The sequence below is a fragment of the Trichosurus vulpecula genome, chromosome 5 (assembly GCF_011100635.1).
Source record: "Trichosurus vulpecula isolate mTriVul1 chromosome 5, mTriVul1.pri, whole genome shotgun sequence".
Lineage (NCBI taxonomy): Eukaryota > Metazoa > Chordata > Mammalia > Diprotodontia > Phalangeridae > Trichosurus > Trichosurus vulpecula.
In genome coordinates this window covers 208,804,158-208,824,819 of record NC_050577.1, presented here as the reverse complement: position 1 = coordinate 208,824,819, position 20,662 = coordinate 208,804,158, and the positions used below count along the sequence as shown (strand labels likewise).

The window sequence follows — 20,662 nt, the reverse complement described above, 5'->3', positions numbered from 1 at the left end:
TTTGGAATTTTCTTGGCAGAGATACTAGAGTGGTTTGCCATTTCCTTCTCCAGTTCATTTTACAGGTGAGGAAACTGAGGCAAACAGGGTTAAATGACTTGCCCAGGGTCAAACAACTAGTAAATGTCTGAGGCCAGAAGGTGAGTTTTCCTGACTCCAGGCCTAACACTCCATCCACTATGCCACCTAGCTGCTGTACTTGTTGAATTTAAAAGGTTTTCCTTTGGTTGGAAGAGGAGACAATGACACTTTTCTTCTTGCCTTCTAACCCAACTCAAAGGATTCCTTTTCAGGGGTTCGGATGAAGCTGTCTGCCAACATGTCTGGCCCCTAGAATGGCAGATGCCAAACTAATTTGCTACTTAAAAAATATCCGAATCCCAAAGGTCATAACCTGATCTTCAAATAATCCCATTAGTTTATACCTGTCATTAATTGATTCAATAGAAGATCTGGACATTGTTCACATCCTGTTCTGCCTCTGATTATTTTAATCAAGAAATCTGGGTATTCTGTTCTTTTGGAGTGGGGCAGACCCCTACCTTTACAAATAATGATGAAATCCTGTAGCATTACTACATAAAACAGACAAACTTTACAACAAAGAATAAACATAATTAATTACCCAGTACAGATATTAAATTTTTTTCCTGCTTTTAGTACTTTACGTTTGTGTTCTTTGTTACAGAATGGAAAAGAGAACAGGGAGAAAAAGGAAGAAAGAGATTCATTCATTCATTCATTCAGTTGGAGATTGTAGAATTGAAGAGTCAGTAAGTCAACTAGTATTTTTTATTGTGTCTATAATGTGCCTGGTACTCAGAGGCTTGCAGAAAGCTACGAATTCATCATCATGCTGGTCACAGGAGAAGCATTGTAAGGGGGAAGAAGGTAAACATTGGGAAATATAGGGTTATAAAATCAAAAGATAGCAATAAAACCTTAAAAAATAAAAATAACCACATTATTTCTGGATGGCTGGAGAACAGGAAATGATGACAGAAGTAAGACACTTTTTAAAAAATTAATTACAAGCATTTATTGAGTACCTAGGCACTGGGCATATGTAGACACGAAATAGTTTCTATCCTCATGGAACTCAAATCCTATTGGGGAGACAATATAATCACATATACATATAATATGTTTGCACATATATCTGCATATATTATATGTTTGTGTATTTATATGTATGTGTGTATGTATGCATATATGTTAACCATTATATTCCTGAAACTCCTGTTTTTAAAATTCCATCCTTCCAAGAAGGATAGTATATTCAATTAATAACACTTTTGAATTAATTAGGTTTTTTAATTGTTAAGTTTTTTCAGTTGTGTCCAACTATTTGGGATTTTCTTGGCAAAGATACTGGAGTAGTTTGCCATTTCCTTCTCCGGATCATTTTTTACAGATGAGGAAACTGAAGCAAACAGGGTTAAGTGACCTGCCCAGGGTCACACAGCTGGTGTCTGAGGTTAGACTTGAAGTCAGGTCATCCTGACTCCAGGCAGGGGACTCCATCTACTGTACCACCTTACTCCCCTTCATTCCTACCCAGCATTTGCCCAAAGCATTTAATCTCTTTATCAACTTCAGTGTTCTCTAATCATCTGTTTTTATTGTCCTTGGTATTTCAGGTCTTACCTCTGGTGGTATATCCTGTATTCCAGCCATAATATGGTTGTTTTTTTAAAAATACACCTGTATTGATATCTTTTGACTTTGTATCCCTATATTTACTATTGTATCCTTTCCCCTTCCTGCATATAGTACTTCTCCTGTAACTTAGCAGGATGATATATTAATAGCTCTCTGCATATCTCTCCAATCCTTCAACCTCCAAAGGACTTAAATACCATACGGAGAGTAATTAGAGCTAAACCTCAAGAAAAGAAGACAGAACAGTGTAAGGTAAAAAAAAAAAAAACTTAGGAATTAACACTGAAGAACTTTAATATTTAGAGCACTAACTCAGTGACTATCCTCCCCTTGCCTCATGTGGCCATGGCAGTGAGCATAAAATAAATTGCAGGATTATTCATGGCCCAGTCCTAACATAGTGATTCTGTCTGAACACCTCTGATATTTGGTGGCACCAGTGAAGAGGGAGGCATCAGAGTGAGTGATAGATAATAAAAGAAGACCAGAAACAAAAGATATCTAGAGAAAAAAAAACTTCAATGAAACAAACTAGCAAAAAAGGATCGTACAGATCAGGAAAAAAATTGAGTAAAACCCTAAAGAAAAAACAAAGTATAATTAGCAACTATGAAGGAAAGCAAATAGTCTGTGATGAATGAGTTTCCTATAGTGTTCCCTAAAGATCATGATATGACATCAAGAAATGGCTCAAAATGACAATAAAACTCAAAAAAGAAGAAATTATGAGTGAAGGTCAGAAAATAGATCTCTCTTTTTCTGTACCTTTTTTCTAAGGATTTTTCTAAAGTTTCTTTACCTTGTTCTCTTCATTAGTCTCTATCATTTCTGTCTCTTCTGAATTTTTTAAATTTATTATCTGTATTTGTTCCTTCTGAAACAACCTCTGGCCACAAATAAACAAATTTGTCTATTGCCAGGGCGTTATTCATTCATTCGTTATCCATTCACTCAGGTATCAAACCCAAGAGTCCTGTTCCTAAGCCCTGGTCAACATCTCATAAATCTAAAGTATAGAACAAAAGGGAAGTTCCCTTTTGCTGAGGCATGGGATTCAAGCTATGGCTTTTACCCTTTTACTAGAACTAAAATAATAATAATAATAATAATAGATCTTTGGGTCCAGTCACTGATCAAGTCCCAGATACATATAATTTTACTATTATCTGCCTGACAACTCTCCATATTTTTAAAAAGAGTGACGAAATAATTTCTATTGTGTCTTCAGATTTTCGGAAATCCTGCCCATAAAGGTATAGCTGCCAGAGGTCCTTCTCACAGCCTTGGTCAGCAGCTCATGGCTCTAAGGAAAGATGGAGTAGGGGCAAAGTTTCCTCAGACAAGCCCTTGCTTTGGAGTCTTGAATCGTTGGCACCATTCTCATTGGGATATCCCAGAGGCAGCCTAGCTGAGTAGTTGCAGATGAGGGCAATGGTTTATGAGCTACTCCCTACCACTGAAGCATGGGTTCTGTGACTGAGCCCTCATTCTCTCTAGTAAAGATGGGAGGTGGTGCAGAAGAAGACAGTTGTTGATTCCACTACATTCGTGGAGGTGTAGCTGCCAGGAACCTTATTTGTATCTTTGACCAATGACTCATGGATTAAGGGTACTCATGACCCATGCAACTAGTTCGTTTGGATTTTGTCAGGAAGGGGTGACTCCAAAAGTCATTACAGAAGTTTTAATATTAATGCTTATAAGCACTGGCAATCAGGGGTAGACTGCAATGGCTCTGTGGCAAGGTGCAGTAGCAGTTAAACCTAAATGGGGACAGGGGAAGGGAGAGGGACAGTGCCTTGGGGAGTCTCATAGAGAGGGTTAGGTGATTTCTGTGGGTAGGAGGAATTGATCTCTGGGCATCAGCTGAGAGTGGGAGACAAGCAAGCAGTACAGGACCATAGTTCCACTAGCTAAGGATTTGTGTGAGGTTTTTATAGGGCATTCCTCCATCCGTCTGAACAGGAATAGGGCATTTTTCCTCTGCCTCTATAAGAGGATGTGGCATTCCCTCTAGCTGTGAACCAAGAAGAATTTCCCCACCCCAACCTTGAAGTGAAGTAGAGCAGTTCCCTCCAAGCATTTAAGCATAATAGGCCTTCTACATGCAGGGTAGATGAGGGACCACCCAGTGTTCTAACCGTGGACATCTTGACAGTGATGTCCTTATACCAAGGAACAAGGACAGAGTTGTAGCATATCAGAATATAGTCAGGGGAAGCAAAGCATGGGGGATTGAGCAAGCCAGCTAGTTAGATTCCATAGCAAATTAAAACTGCCACACATCAAAGTTACAAGAAAGGTCCTTAGTGATAAAATAGAGTTTAAGAAACATCAAAGAGTCATACAGCAAGACATTTCCCACTATGCCTTTGTAGTTCTTCATGATTTGGGAAGAGAAGAATAATTTGAGATTAGCCTTATGGACAACAGTGGAAGTTTTTGCAACTCTTATGGAGAATGAGGAGAGAAGAGAGAGGAGGGGGTCATCCTGTGGGAATGGTAGGTGTCTGCCAAATCTGCAGTTCCTTTCTTTAAGACATGAAAGATGATTTCTAAAGGGACAAAATGGGCAACGTGTGACTGAGTTTTTGTCATGGCGCTTGCTTCAATAGCAGAAGAAACTGATAAATCAACCAGAGAAACAGAAGGGCCTTCCTTCTGCTTAATTGTGGTGTGGTTGTTTTTTTTCAGCATTTTGCTAAAGAATACACTTGCCAAATTTAATATTATGTCTTAAAATACTTTGTTGCTGACCCTGTCTTGATATTGCCCAAGGTCCCTTTGTTTTTGGCATGTGAGCAACATGGGAACCACACAGGAGAGAGGGACTTTTCCTAGTGCAGGGCTAGGAGCTCGACCCATAGCCCAATGATAGTTTCCTCTATGACTAAGGAGATGAGCACAAGCCATTTCATAACTTCCCTTCTAAGTGCAGAATTACTGTGAATGTGGGCCATGTTTTGTAAATCTGCTTTATGAAGACGAGCTGATGTTATATTGTGGAAATCTGTTCCTGGAATCAATTTTTCTTTTTCCTTCAATATTATCCAAGAACTCATTATAGCAATATTATCAAAGTTTATTTCTCATGTTTATTTTAATTTTTGTTATAATTTTACTATCATTATTGTTTTATCACTTGAGTTGGAAGCTGAATAAACCCCGAAGTGGCTAATTTTGAGGAGAATTTTAAATATCAATTGTCATGCTATGCTATTTGGATTTTTTTCTGAGGTGGGATATAATTGTTTTCCTGATTAATTCGGAACTGATTCATTTTCAGATCTTACCAAATACAACTCTGTAGTGGCAATTTAGATTTGAAGATCTTTCCTACCCATTAATAGGCCATGTGACCTGCTTACATCACAGGAAGACTAAGTCGTGTGGTAGGAGGAGCTTCTTGACAAGAAAAGGAAGTTATGTCACAGGAAATGCAGAGAGAGAGAGCAGTTATGGCTGCTAATGGCCGCCATAGTGATAGTTAGAGCTGAACAGGTTGACTTAGCTGTGAGTTTGTTTTTGGAAAGACCCCAGCAGTGGGTCAGAGAGGTTTTGGGATGGCAAGGCTCCATATTATATATTGAATGTTTTACTGCTGTGATAGATTGGATAAATGGCTTATTTGATATGGTTCTCTGGTATCTGAATAAATGGCTACCACTTCTACCTTTGGAGAGTCTCATATACTTTGCAATACAGAACTACATGGGCATTTTGACAATTATCATCTACATTGTTATTATTGCCTTACTGATACAAACCCTTATATATTACCCAAGCATTATAAATAGTAATGCTTGGTATTTGGTGCCATCATAAAATGTCACATGTTTTGTGACTGTTTTTATTAGCATAGCTATACTTAGAATGTTGCTTCCACAATAATGGTGGTTAATGGTTAATGGTGGTTATTATTGCTACTGGGATATATCAGATTTGACTAAATTGTTTGGTAAACTATATATTGTTCTTTGGTAATTGGTTAAACATTGGCATTTTGGAGCAACTTTGTGATCCTCCAAAATTGTTATTGACAAAATATCATCATCTTGCAAATATTGATATACATAAAGGATTTACTGGTACTTGGAACAGATCCTGTATATGGGAATGAGAGTGTGAGGAAACTTTTGAAGGTTAGGCGATATAAGCAAGTTAGGGTACATTAGGATAGTCTATCTAGGAAGGAGGTTAGGACATGCCACTGTGGATATGCTATAAGAATTGTCAGAGTCACGTGAACATAACAAATTACCAGAAGAAATTCAGATTGAGAACAGTTCATGAATATTAGTATGTATACTGCTCCCTCTCCCCTCCTTGTGAGGTGGAAGAGGCCCTCAATAAAATAATGACTGATCAAAGAGGGCAACACAGCACAGCATTTGAGAAACAGACTTGAAAATACATTTGGGTTCACAATTATTTCAAGATGCTAAGGAAAACCTTGGCCAGCTGCAACAGACAACAAATGTGATATCGATGGTGAAGCTGTATTCTATCAGGCAAAGAGTTTCCTTTTCTTATTACTAGAGCTCCAAGATGGTATATGTACCCTGTGGCATCTGGAGGACAGTGTGGCATCTGGGGGACAACCCAATGCCAGGTACATTAGGGTACTAGAAGACAGTGTTGTTGGTGCATACCCATTTTCCCTGAGTCAAATAGTGAAACCTCTCCAGAAAGCAAAAAAAGGAGAGGCCCACTGGATAGAGTAGAAACATTCCTCCCGATGGCAAGCATTGGAGGTATATCATTGCAGGGAAATTCTGCTGGCTCAGCTTAGAAACTTTCTCAGGAGAGGGCTCATGCCCCAAGGAACAAACATGAGAAAATCAGCTTACATGAATGTCAGTGGTACTGCATAGTTGGAGAACCTCAAACATAGTAAAGAGGGATTGGCTGACAGAGAATCTCAGTGCAAATGTTTGTTTGTTTTAAATTGGCGGAGTGCCCAGGGAAGCATTTGCTTCTCATTTGGAGGCACAGCCTCCTTCTTCCCACTTCAACTTTTCCCATCCCCTTTGCTTTCAATGCTTTTGTAACTTTTGGGAGGCCTGATGGCCAGGAATCCTGACATAGTATGGCCAAATTGCTTACAAAAAGTTGGAAAACAATCTGGGGATGGTGAAGTCAACTATATTCCACATTTATTGCATCAATAGATGTAGAAACAAGACACCACAAGACACTGTGCTCTGAGTAGATGCAAAATTATGGAGATTAGTAGATCTAAGGACAGTAATGGCTGAGATAGAGAATGAGGTCAGCAAGGGAATAAGTACATGCAGACCTTGAATATAATGAATTCCTTTGAGTACAGTTGGATAGTTGAGACCCACCTAAGTTTGAATTGTTGCTAGACACTATACGTGACATGGAAAATTGGCCCAGGAATGTCCAGAAGATACCCACTTGGAAGCCTAAAATATAAATGGTCCAGGAATTCACATCAAAGCATGGACTAAAGATATGAGGTAGAAGTTACTCTGGGGTTGCAGAAATGGAAATAGAAGCTCACAAGAATGTTTCCAAAGGAGAATACAACCAATGTTCTCCTGACATAACTTCCTTCACCCCTAGTTTCCTTTACACATCTTCCTTCCCCTACACAACTTGATTAGCCCCAGCCGTTCAGAGACAGCTTCCCGGTTGAGAGTCATAAGAAGTCCTAGCCACAGATAATCTGGGTATCTCAGACTTGATAAGTGCCTGAGACCATGGGAGTTTGGAGAAAAGGGTGGAAATGTCCAGAAAAACTAAATGCCACTTTATTGCATGTTCTTTCTGTGTTAGGACCTTAAATATTCAATGACATGAGAATACCTCATTTCATCCCACCATTGAACCCAAACTAAGAGGGTACTGGCTTGAGCCACGCCTACAGCAATCCTCTTGGAAAAGCCCTGGACTTTTCCTGGATTGGAGAACATAGCAGAATGACTGACATGCATACACTGCCATCTGGGAAAGATCAGGAAAGTAGAATTGATAGCCATTACAACTGTGGAGAAAATGGCCACATAAGGCTAAATGCATTAGAAAAGAGAATGTAACCTTGGGACTTCAGGGGTGCTGTTGCAACAATCCACTAGCAGCTGCTGTAGGGGTGTAAGACCCACCAACAACCAGCACACAGAAAGTTGCCAACACAGGTTCTTTTGATCCGCTTTACTAAGGAAACCAACGTTAAGGGGGTTAACAATGTTATTTCAATCCAGCATACAAATATTATTCACTTAGTTCAGGGAAAAAACCAACACCCTGAACTTCAGAGCAAACACAAACAAATTACAAACATCAACAGACAGACCTTGTCTGATTCAAATCTAGATTCATAGTTACCAGAGTTTAACAAAGTCCGAATATCCGGGTTTACAAGCTGGAGGGCTCTTAACTACAGCTGCCCAGAGTCTCCACATCAGCACACCGCCAAGAGTGAGAGCCTCAAGCAAATAGCTCTGTTCTCTCTTTTTATACACTCTTTAGCCTTCATCAGACGTCATCCGAGTGACCAGAACTCAGGCTCCTACTATTAGCTCTAGTCTTAGCAACTCCCCTTAGGCTCCTGAGGGCTTCATGCCCACATAGGCTTAGCACCTAGTAGATAGGGGTTTGGGCCTGGGGTTTAGCACCTAGTAAAACTCAATCAAAGACACCCAACTTAATTGATATTACAGGCGCAGGACTATAGGACCAGTTTTAGGGAAAAGGAAGTTGGACCAGGGAAGGAGGTCACCCCAGCCCCAACAAACACAATGATCTCATAAGCAATTCTACTGGCTCTTTTCGACCTGGTCTCATAGGACTTCACAAAGAGGTGTCCATAAAAATTGAGAATGTAGAGTACGTTCCTGTCCTAGACAGTGAAGCATGAGTGACTATTGTGTTCCAGTCATTTTACGAGAGACATTTGTAGAAAATATACAGCCGTTTTTTAGGTTTTAGCCTTAGAGGACTGAGCGACCAAAACTAGCCATACTTAAGACATGTTGGAATGACTTGGGAATTTCCTGAAGACATTGCTGGTGTCAAAATAAAGTGACATTCTATCGCTGGTTGCTGAAGCAACAGCATCACTTGGAACCAATTCTCCTCTGTTCAAAAATACTGCAGACAACAAGCTGAGACTCCATATCTGCACATTTTGACCATCCATGGCTTGCAAGGAGGTGTACTGGAGGACAAAGTAAAGTAGTGACAGTAATCACCATAAGGGCATACCTCACTCATCAATTCCTGAAGTGGACTTAAGGGATTCTCCAGGGCAAGAGGAATAGAAGGAGCAGCTGAGGCAGAAACTCAGCAAGAAGACAAGTATTGTATTCCCCCTGCATATGCAGGATGTGCACAGGGAATAACTCACAAAATCCAGCTTACCAATTCAAGACCATTCCATGAAAGATCTAGAAAGACCCATTTGTCTGTGGTTTATGGACTCAAAAAGTATCTTAAGAACCTGCTGGTGAATGGCATCATCAAGAAGTCTAATAGAATCCATGGTGGTATTACCAAAGAACGGAAAGATGTGTATATGGTAGACTACCAGACTTTTAACAAGAGAGCCAAAGTAGATCAATATATTACGCCAAGAGTTCAAAATGCCTTGGATTTTCTATAAGGCTATGTTTTTCTGTATTCAATTTGTGAAGTTAAGGTTAAACACACACAACAGAGGAAGATAAAGAAAAGACCTTCGTCTGTCCATCTGGATTTTACCCGTTTGAACTTATTCCCCAAGGCATCCCAGGGGCACTTGATACCTGCCACTAATGGAAAAAGTAGTTAGTGACATGAATCACCTGCAAGTTTTGGTGTTCCTTGATGATATCATCAAAAGTGTTGTATCAGCTAGAGGAAAACGGCTTGAAACTTTCGATCGGCAAATACTAGTTTTGTAGAGCCTCCATCAAGTATGTGAGTCACATTGTTTCACAAAAGGTGTGAGCATCAACCTAGAGAAAAGAGAAGCTTTCCTGACTTAGCCACAGCCAAAGAATCTTCATACTGAGGACTTGTTTCCAATTTAATGGTTAGTATTGAAAATTTGTTTAAAATTATGCTGCTATTGCTGACAAACCAAAATGATCTTACTCAAATATACGTGATTAAAGAGGCACAGAAACAGGCAAGAAACACAAAGGTTTTTTGAAACTGACATGTGTATATGGATAGATGTGTAAACGAGCATTAAAATTTTGGTCAACTTGCCTTACACATGTGCTGGTAATGACCTATGCTGACCCAAGCAAGCATTTTGTCCTGGCAGCTCAGAGGGCTTGGGAGCAGTCCCTTACCAAGAGAGTGATGGTCATATGAAACCAGATGCATTTGCCAGCAGATGTTTGAGTGACATCAAAACATGATATCCCATTCACAAGGTGGACTTTCTGGCTTTGAAGTGGGCTATGACTGAGAAATTAAGACTACATGTATAAAGCAAAGTTGCAAGTGTGGATCAACAACAATCCACTGACATTCTGACAAGTGCCAAGTTGAATGCTATATGCTAGAGATGGGTGGCAGCACTAGCTAATTCAGCAACAGAGACTCCATTACCAGGTTTATATCTCAAGGAAGATTTGAAAAAAAAAAAAGAAAGAAGACCCCATATACTCCAAAATATATATAGCAGCACTTTTTATGGTAGCTAAGAATTGGAAACAAAGTAGATGCCTATCAATTGGGGAATAGCTAAACAAACTGTGGTATGTGAATATAATGGAATATTACTGTACTATAAGAAATGATGTGTGTGATAAATACAGAGAAACATGGAAAAATCTATATAAACCAATGCCGAGTGAAGTAAGCAGAGCCCAGAAAACAATATATACAGTGACCACAGAATGTAAATGCAAAGAACAACATACAAAAAATCAAAAGTAAATGTAACAGCTGGAAGCTGTTGTGCAAACAAAAATTGCAAGGTTAGTACTTTTTACCTGTGTTTAAATTATAAAAATCAGGTAGGATTCAAGTGAATTGATATGAGAAGACAATCCCCAACCTACCCCTTTGTGGAAGTGGCAGTTGCGCAGGTGATTAAGAATCGCTAAGTCCACTTCAGGAATTGAGGAGTGAGGTATACCTTTATGGTGATTACTGTCACTACTTCACTCTTATCCTCCAGTACACCTTCTTGCAAGCTCCACGGATGGTCAAAATGTGCAGATATTGAGTCTCAGCTTGTTGTCTGCAGTATTTTTGAACAGACTAGAACTGGTTCCAAGTGATGCTGATACTTCAACAACACCTGCACAAACCAGGGCCAGAATGTCACTTTACTTTAACACCAGCAACATCTTCAAGAAATTCCCAGGTCATTTCAACGTATTCCAAGTGTAGGTAGTTTTTGTCACTCAGTCCTCCAAAGCTAAAAGTCTAGGACTTCCACCTGACTGTATGTTAGCAGCATTCATTCATTCAACATTCTTTTCCTCAGTTGTCTATGAAATTCTACCCTTAACCCTTCAAATGATCATTCTCTTTCCTGATTGCCAATATAGTCTCTTCTTCCATGTCTTTTCACCCTGATGGGTTGCAGTTGGCCCCTAGGAATTCTGATTTCCCTTATCCTAAGGAAAGATGTTACCCGCAGAGGCACAACACTCTCAGATAAAGTAGTGTAAGATTACAGTTCCAAATGCAGAGAATAGTTCTGCTCAACACAGGAATAAGAATGTAATTCTAGGCTAGGAAAAAATTGAGTCCATGATTTAGAATCACTCTAAAGAAATGAAACAAATTAACAGATTTGGAACACAAAAATATTGAAGTGGAGGGAACTTTGGCAAAAGATAAAGCAATAACATTTAAAAAATCAAAAGGGAATATCAATCCTATGCAAGCAAAAGTGAATGACCTTGAAGACAGTTACATAGAAATAAACTGTCACCCAGAAGAGCATGACATTTTTTAAAATAATGAAGTGTCATAGTACAAGAAATTATGCAAAAAAATTGTTCAGAATTTTTAACTAAAGAAAACAAGGTATAATTGGAGAGAATACACAGATCATCACCAGAGGGGAAAATGCTGCACTTCAGACTCAGCATGGTGGCTAAATAAAATAATTTTGATAACAAACAGCAAATTTGGGGTGACAGAGCCAAGATGGCAGAGTAAAAGCAGGGACTCAACTGAGCTCTCCCCCAAACCCCTCCAGATACCTGCAAAAAATGGCAAAACAAATTCTAGAACAGCAGATTGAAACAACCTGCAAAAAATGGCAAAACAAATTCTAGAACAGACAGATTGAAACAAGTTTCCAGCCCAAGACAACCTGGAAGGTGGATAGGAAAGGTCTGTTGCACCAGGCGGAGAGAGGAGCACAGTCCGGTGCAGGCAGTGCCAGCACAAACAGAGCAGGCCTCAGGGGACTGAATCATTGGCAGCTGTGGCAGTTTCTAGACTTCTCAACCCACAAACACCAAAGACAACTTAGAAGGTCAGTAGAAAAGGTCTGTGGGACCTGAGTGAGGGAGGAACGCAGTGCAATCCCCATCCTAGTAAACCAGGAGCAAGCCTTGGGAATAACTGAGTCAGCAGTGGCGGCAGCGGTGGTGGTGGCAGCGGCTGCTTGTGGAGCTCTCAGCCCACAGAGAGTAAGGCTGTCAAACAACTGGTCGGAAGGAGATTACACGGTTCTCTTTGCTGGCACTGAGGCAGGACTCTGTTGCTTTGCCCATACTTGGATCTGGGTCCCAGTCCTGGGTGGCAATCCTGTTTTGAACTGAACTGAATTGAATTGAATCAAAGGACAAGGCTATGATGAAGGCTCAGAACAGGGATTGGAAGGAGTAAGGGATAGAGGAGGAAGAGGTAGAAGTGATCAAACTATGGTTAGAGTAGGTAATTTCAAAATTGAGGATCTTGGAGGTGGAGCAGTTTTGAATGATGATGAGGTCCAAGGCTGGACACCATGATGATTAGCTTAAGTAAAGTGGAGGTAAGGGTCACAGAGGTTAATAAGGTCAACAGTCTGAAGGAAAGGGTGTTAGAATGGTTTTCAGGATAGATAATTTAGACTCCAAGGATGCTGGCAGGAAAAGAATGCTGAGGAGACTGTGAAGTAAATGCTATCATAATAGAGGAAAGGTGGGTAAGTGATCTGAAGATTGATAGATGATAGTAATGAGTATTGGAAGTAAGGTGGGTAGTTGGATAGTGTTAACCTTAAATGAGACCCTCCCAAAAAAGATTCAAGTGAGAGGTTACTGGAAAGCAAAGAGTGTACTAACTACTCTCTGGTCTTGAGAGATTGGGGTAGGGAGGTAGGAAGAGTGAGAAAAGAGATGTCAATAACCCAGGTTTTAGTTAATTAGAGAAGATAGAATGAGTGGAAGAGGATAACAGGAAGTTTGATAACAGTGAAAGAGGACTCTCTTGGGACACAGTCAGTATAAAGGTCAGCCAAGTGAGGATAAGGCCTGAAGGAAATCTGGCTTGGAGGAATAGGGAAAGGTAGTAACAGGATAGGCCACATGACTAGAATAGTACACTTGTGTGGCAGAGATTAGTAGAGTTTTATGGTGGAAAATGAACCAGGTGGACCTATTAGCCATCAGTGAAGGTAGATATGAAAGCAGGCAAAAAGTTTGTAGAATCCGGGTTCAGATCCTGACTTTTCCACCCATTACCTGTGTGACCTTGGGGAAGTCACCAAACCTCTCCAGGCCTCATTTTCCTCATCTATAAAATGAGGAAGTTAACATTAGGTGACCTTTAAGGTTCCTTCTCTGAACCAATGAAGTTTATACCTTAAATTCCAACATGATCTCTCTGCAGTAGAGCTGAGCAGAAGGAACAGAGTTTGCCAGAGCTTCCACAGTCTCTTTCTACTCAGATAAAATTCATCTTTTTTTTTTGGAGGGGGGAAGGCAAGGCAATTGGAGTTAAGTTACTTGCCTAAGGTCACACAGCTAATAAGTGTCAAGTGTCTGAGGTCACATTTGAACTCAGGTCCTCCTGACTCCAGGGCCAGTGCTCTATTCACTGCACCACCTAGCTGCCCCTCAAATTCACCTCTTTATTTACTAATCTTGGTTTCAATGAAGACTTTGTCTGTGACCATGGACAAGACCCCATGACACATAGAGATAAGCCAATGATATTGACTGAGATGTTACAGAAGTTAGTCTGTATGGTTTAGCCATAACATACCTGATACCACTGTTTTATCTTGGTTTTTATTTGTATTTGTATTCCCAGCTCTTAGCACAGTGTCTAGCATATAGTAGGTACTTAATGTTTATTGATTGACTGGCTGTTAAGGGAACCCTTTCAGACTTTTCATAACAGCAGGCTCCCTACCTTGCATCACTGTGATAGAGTATACATATTTCAAATGTTACCAAGATCTTCTTGCAAATGACCACTTTCCCAGGACCCATAGCAATTTGTATTAGGTAAAATAGTAAGTAATATTAATCTCCTTCATTTTTGGTTAGATTGTAAGCTCCATAAGGGCAGGGACCAGGTCTGATTCTTCTTTGTATTCCCCACAATACCTTGCACATGTTAAGTGGTCAATAAGTATTTATATAGCTCTTATAGCTCTTTAAGGTTTGCAAAGTACTTTTCTTGCAACATCTGTGAAGTAGTTAGTACAATTGTTATCATTCCATTTTATAAGTGCAGAAGTTGAAATGTTTAGGGTTTAAGTAATGTGCCAAAAATAACATAGCTAATCTGAATCAGAATTTTAACCTGTACCATGCCATAATATGAAGAAGGATCTTCTGTTACCTCCATTTTTCCTATGCTCATGCTACTAGCAGTGTAAGGTCAGGGATGTGCTTGAATAGGGCTGTGAGATCCTTGGAAAGACTTCTAGAAGTTTTTTTTTTATCAACCTTCTAGAACATGGGGCATTTGTCTTAATGGGCCTGATAGTAACAGTAGCCCCGAGTATTCCATCTTCCTTCTTCTCTGTACTTTTACAGAAGTGACATGCCCTACTCCCAGATCTGTTGAACATGCAGATATTCAGGTCAAGAGTCACAGCGTGAAATCCAGGGAACGGTATGTTTGTAATTCAGGCTTCAAACGTCAAGCTGGGACATCCAACCTCATTCAGTGTATGCTTGACCAGAACTCAAACACTGCCCGCTGGACAGAGACCAATCTGAAATGCATCAGTAAGTGGCCCTTTTTCCTACAGCTTTCCTGGGTCAGTGGGGAAGAGGATACCAAAAGCTATATAAATCACCAAATGATCAAAGTACAGATAAATAGCTTGTTAGAAAGAGTTTTTTGTTTGACATATAGACCTGAGATTAGGACTGCAGTCAGCATTCCCTCACAAGCTGCATTTCTAATAGAGTTGAATTAGATGGGTAGAAATATATAGGATTTGCAGTCATGCCCCCAAAACTGTCGACTAGAAGACTCATCCTAACCAGCTCAGCCATCTTCTTGCTATGAGGTCCAAGATTATGCTGCCTCTTGACCTATCCCATTGAAATGACTTGAAAGTTAATGGTTCCAGAGTGCTTAGAACACTTAAACATAGACTGGAGAAAGAACTACCCCAGGCCCAAAGCCAGGAAAAGACCTGATACAGACTGTATGTCCCTCTGTGACACAGGCTGAATAAGGCTTCTTGAGCCTAGAAGAAGAGGTTCCCATTTGGACCAGAAGTGCCAGGAAGGTTGCACAAAGCTGAGAAGCCATTATCAGGTGCAGATTGCTAAGGAAAGGGGACCAAGGTAGGGTGCTGGGTTTTGTTCAGGTGTGTGAGTCAGTATCATAGTGGTTGAGGAACAAATGAAAAGATATGGTCTGTTCAAGCATTGGGAGAACTAGGAAAGTTCTGATTTCACAGAGAAGCAGAATTTATAGCACAGTCCTTACAGTAGGTTTTATGTCCTGGTAAAAGAGATCAGGTTTTCCTCCTAGTTTCTGCCTATTGCCACAGGTCGTTTTGCCCTCAGAAGAAACTGCCATCTATATAAGTCATGGCCAATACCCAGAATAGTAAAATTCTATAATCTGAGCTGGACGAATTTCAAGGCAATCTTTAGTTCATTACTTGTACCTCTAAGGCAGCCAGTCTAAAAAGAGTCACCACCTCTTTGTTAAAGAGAAAAAATAAATAACAAAGGTATTTACATTTCTGAACTACCACAATTCACACTTCAGCCATAAATATCATCTAATTATCTTATCTAGGAGATCCTGCCCTAGTTCACCAAAAACCAACAAACGAACTTCTCACCCCTGATGGAAAAGGTAGGAATATCTAAATCAGATGCTGTTGTAGGACTCTTTTCTCCTGCTGTTACCTTTTTTTTCTATATCCATAGAATACATAAATTGTGGCTAGGAAACTTTGCAAACTTGTAAAAAAAAAATAAAAGATAGCTACCACTAAAGAAAAAGTCTAACATCATCTTAATTTCAATTCTTTAAAATCAAGGGCACTTGACTTCTATTTCACATCCTGGTTTTGTGTTTCATATTTGGCATCATTTTAAAGTGAAGTGTTGAGTGGCTCAGATCAAACCCAAGAGTCTTTAAATCAGAATAATGATAGTTGGTTTATTACTATGATGCATGTAGTAACCAATGCATTTCCGTTGAGCCTGGGGTAATCTTCCATCCTGGTTTCTTCGGGGTTGTTCGTTCTCAGGGTAAGTTCTACTCATCAGTTACAAATTTCTAGAATGATACACTAAATTCTTAGTTGATCATATTAGTTAGAGATAGATTATGGTGTTTGCTTATTATCCAGGCCCTTTGTTTCTTCTGCTGTGTCTTCTTCATCTATTTAAGAGATGAGTCTTTTTCAATTAACAGTAAATGGTTCTGGTTTGTTTTTTTTTTTAAAGGAAGGCATTTAGAATAAAAATAAGTTTGGGAATGTTCTGTGGATTTCACTTTTGCTATATCACCTACATTCCCAGACCTACCCTTATGTCTTGATCAAAAATTCTCACCTCGAAGCCTGACGGCTTGTCAAAAGTTCTGCTGTCAAAAACTTGGACAACTTGCCACAGATATACTAACTTTGCTACTCTAAGATATCTGTCCACCATATTTACATGATATAATGTAAATGATGCTTTGGTACATTTCTTTGGGCAATATATGACAAATGGGAGTGGTAGCAAAGAAAGTAAAGATTCTGCACTGAGCTTCTAGCTAGGGAAGTATATAGAAGAGGCCATAAACAGATATGACCAGAGAGACATAAAAGGACTTTGCTTTTCAGAAAGCGCAATGAGGAGAGCACTGGCCCTGGAGTCAGGAGGACCTGAATTCAAATGCAGCCTCAGACACGTGACATACTAGCTGTGTGACCTTGGGCAAGTCACTTCACCCCAATTGCCCTGCCTTCCCCTCTCCAGAGAAAAAAGGCTACTTCCACAGTGGAGTCAGCAAGCAAATCTGAGGCTATCGTCATCCAGAACTATATGTGGCTACATTAGAGAGTTATGTGTTAAAGTATATAATTCTTTTTATGGAAATTGGTAAAAAATATATTACATTATATTTCATTTTGCCACTAAGTACCACACAGGAATGGTCAAGCTAGGTCTCCCAAACCATGCTTATCTCTCTACCACAAGGTCCGAACAGGGGTTGAGGTATTTAACTCTCTGATTCTCACTAATTCTGCTGGGAGAACTGGACAGCTAAGGGTTTCCCTTATTTCAGGTTTTTGAGAAAAATTTAGAAATTTAAAACCTGAATCCAAGGCATCTTTGTAAATATAGTATTTGTTTTTTAAAAATAAATCTCAGATATTTTGCTTCACAGATGTAGAAATGCTTCTTTCTGTATATCTGTACCTACCAAAACCTTTATATCTTTTTCCTTACATTGTGGTAGAATAAATAGCAGATCCTCTCTGCTTCTCAGAATTTTGGTGGTCATTCTGAATGAGATAAAATGCTACACTTCAAGAGATGTCCCAAAAGGTTAGTTTCAGGGAGCAAAGGTAAATATTAGATATTAGTAGGGTCAGAACTAGATTCTGATTATTGGATTATGTTTCTAAAGCAGCCTTCACCCCAACTCCTGCCCCAAAAGAGACTTCCTTTAAAATATTTATGTTCTCAATATCTCAGGCTTCACTGTAGAACCAGAAGCTTCCAAGTCAGACACCACAGTGGCAACAGAGACAGTCATGGTGTCAACCTCTATCTCCCTCTCATCATCCATACACACAGCACCTCCAGCATTAGCAGGTACGGTCTCCAAGCCAGTCTCCAAGGAGATATCATCAGAACCACCTTCTGCAACAGTCATAATAACAACCCGAAACTGGTCCTTCACAATCCTGGCTCAAACAACAACACAGACCGTGGAGCAATCCTCCCCCAGTACCCATGGGATAATAACAGGTTAGCCACTGACTCCTCTCCACATTAGCTCCACATTTCTTGTCACTTAAATTTGGTCTGGTAGCTAGGGCAAAGCAATTTTTGCATGTCGTTGTTACATTCCGGTTCAGAATTAATGCTGAGTTAGCTCTCTCCCTTTGGCTCCTGGGTACTCCCACAGCCTATAGTCTTTATTCTATGGAATAATGGCCTAACTTAGCCAATCCACGGGAAAAGGAGCATACAGCTTCCAGACTGAGCCATCAAATTGTAGCATCTTCCTAGTGATTCCCACTACAGAGGAATAAAAGATACTTTCCAATGCCTTTCCAGTGACAGAACTCTTCGTAGTGTATCCATTTGTTGTATCGTACTGTGTTGGGATTGGTTTTTTTTTTTAAAGTTTGGGGATGCTTTGTATTTCAAATAGGATGTTATTTAGAGTCTTGACTCCCTTCTGTCATGTGTTTGCCGGGGCTTTTCTTATCCAAAAGTCTGGCCCTACTCACTACCAGTGAGGCACATTATTTATTCTTCCAGGATACATCTTGTGACAACCAGTTCTTTTCCAGAAGAATGAGTCAAGCACCTACACATTAGTCATACTTTTCCTGTGTCTGTTTGATTAAAGGTCAATGGGGAGGGGAGGGAGGGGGGGGGGAAACACTTGCTCTATTTAGCAGCCTCAGGCTTCAGTAGTAAACATTTTTCATCTCCTTTTTCCTTTGCAGCTGCACAACGTGGTGCTATTGTATCCGCTTCTGGTAAGTGCGCTTTAGCTGGATATACAGGGAATACAAAGTAAAAAAAAAATAAAAAATATATATATATACATATATACATATGTGTGTGCATATATATACATATATATACATACATATACACATATATATACATACACACACACACACATATATAGTGGTTTCTGCACTCTGGGTCGGCTATGTAGCTATGGCGGCCTGTGTCCTCGCCGCCTGTGTCCGCCACCTGCCCCCGGCCTTGGCGCCGCTGTGTGGTATGCTCGGCTCGGTCCCGTGCGCCGTGGCGGGGCGGAGGAGGAGGAGGAGGACGGCAGCGGCGCTCCCTCCCTCTGCACACACGCAGGTTTTCGGGATATTCCTACAGTTGGAGTCGCCAATATAGTGACTTGCCCCCTCTGACACTGGAGAACATTAAGGACCGTGTCCTCTATGTCTTGAAACTATATGATAAGATTGATCCAGAAAAGCTTTCAGTATCTTCCCACTTCATGAAATACCTGGGCTTGGATAGTTTGGACCAAGTACAAATTGTAATGGCCGTGGAAGATGAAGTTGGGTTTGAAATTCCTGACATAGATGCTGAAAAGTTAATTTGTCCACAAGAGATTGTAGATTACATTGCAGATAAGAAGGATGTGTACCATTAAAGTCTTTTTTTTTTTAAATCAAAGAACTCAGATTTTCCCAGCAAATGTCTAAATGTAAGACCACATTTTGAGACCGTTGCTGCTTTTGTCGGAGTATTTCTGTTGGAACTATATTTAAGTTGTCTAAATATGTGTTGGCCTTTAAAAAATAAATATATAAAATCAAAAAAAAAATATGGTCTCTACCTTCAAGTTTACCCTCTAGTAGGGAAGAGGTATTGTAGATGAAAACACCAACAAGAGACCGGTAATCAAAATCTTTAGTGGGGAATAAAGTGGAACTAAAGTGTATGTATAATGAAGGTACCTTGCACCAAAATTTCCATCTTATTTTTTTACAGAAAGACATATTGTCAAACTAAAAATAATTTTATTCTTCTTAAAGACTGAAAGTTCTCCAGTGATTTTAGAATTTATTTCTAAAAGTAGGTATGAAAAGTATAAAAGAATTGGCACAGAACAAATATGGAATGTCAACCAGAGGAGTTGTTTATTTAATAAAAAATGTCAGACAATGTGATTTTTACATAAATTTTGAATTTTAAGATGATTAGAACAAAGACTACAGCATTTAAGATATTATAGTTATCCCTTCCACATTGTGGGGCAAGGCACCCCCTCAATCTGGAAAATCTGTGTAAAACTTTTTGGCCTTCCCTTCATGCCAGAGAAGTCTGAATTTTTTAGCTTTCTTTCATGGGGTGTTTATAGTACCTTATTATAAATTTGGGCTAAGTATTTGGTCATAGGTTCTGTGTCATCTGCTGGTCTTCACATATCATCTGCATCTTCTGCAAAACTCCCCCCTAAATTCTCCTTTAATTTCTTATGCCAACCCACCATTTATCAAAACCATTATGGGGAAAGTCATGATGTGGATGGGATAACTATACTATCACATCTTACCATAGTATTCTTTTTGTCCATCCCATGTATAGAAATGGTTGGGGTTTTTGTTGTTGCTGTTGTTTGCTTTTCGGAGTATGTCACTAATATGAGTCATATTTCATCTGATAAAGAGTACAGTGGATCTAGGCCTGTGAAAATCCAAAAATAAATTCCAATGAAAATGGATCTCACATGATAGAATATAGTATGCCCAAGTTAGAACTCTACTGGTATAGCTTTTAAACACCAGGGTCACCTCCAAATAACAATGTGACATCATAAAAGAAAGTTCAGCTGCTGAGCATAAGTTATAAGGGTGCAGTGACAGCTCAGATGGTGAGGCCCAGAGGTCTTTAAATTAAAAGAG

At 39.7% G+C, this 20,662-nt stretch overlaps 1 protein-coding gene and 1 pseudogene across 1 annotated transcript in view; both read left to right on the top strand.

Moving 5' to 3' along the window:
• Positions 1-20,662, top strand: part of IL15RA (interleukin 15 receptor subunit alpha) — a 43,139-nt gene that overhangs the window by 2,851 nt on the left and 19,626 nt on the right. Inside the window, exons 2-5 of the mRNA XM_036760920.1 lie at positions 14,616-14,810; positions 15,844-15,903; positions 17,745-18,020; positions 18,731-18,763. Of these exons, the coding sequence (XP_036616815.1) occupies positions 14,616-14,810; positions 15,844-15,903; positions 17,745-18,020; positions 18,731-18,763 (564 nt within the window). The remainder of the gene's footprint in view (positions 1-14,615; positions 14,811-15,843; positions 15,904-17,744; positions 18,021-18,730; positions 18,764-20,662) is intronic.
• LOC118851462 lies at positions 18,933-19,407 on the top strand (annotated as a pseudogene).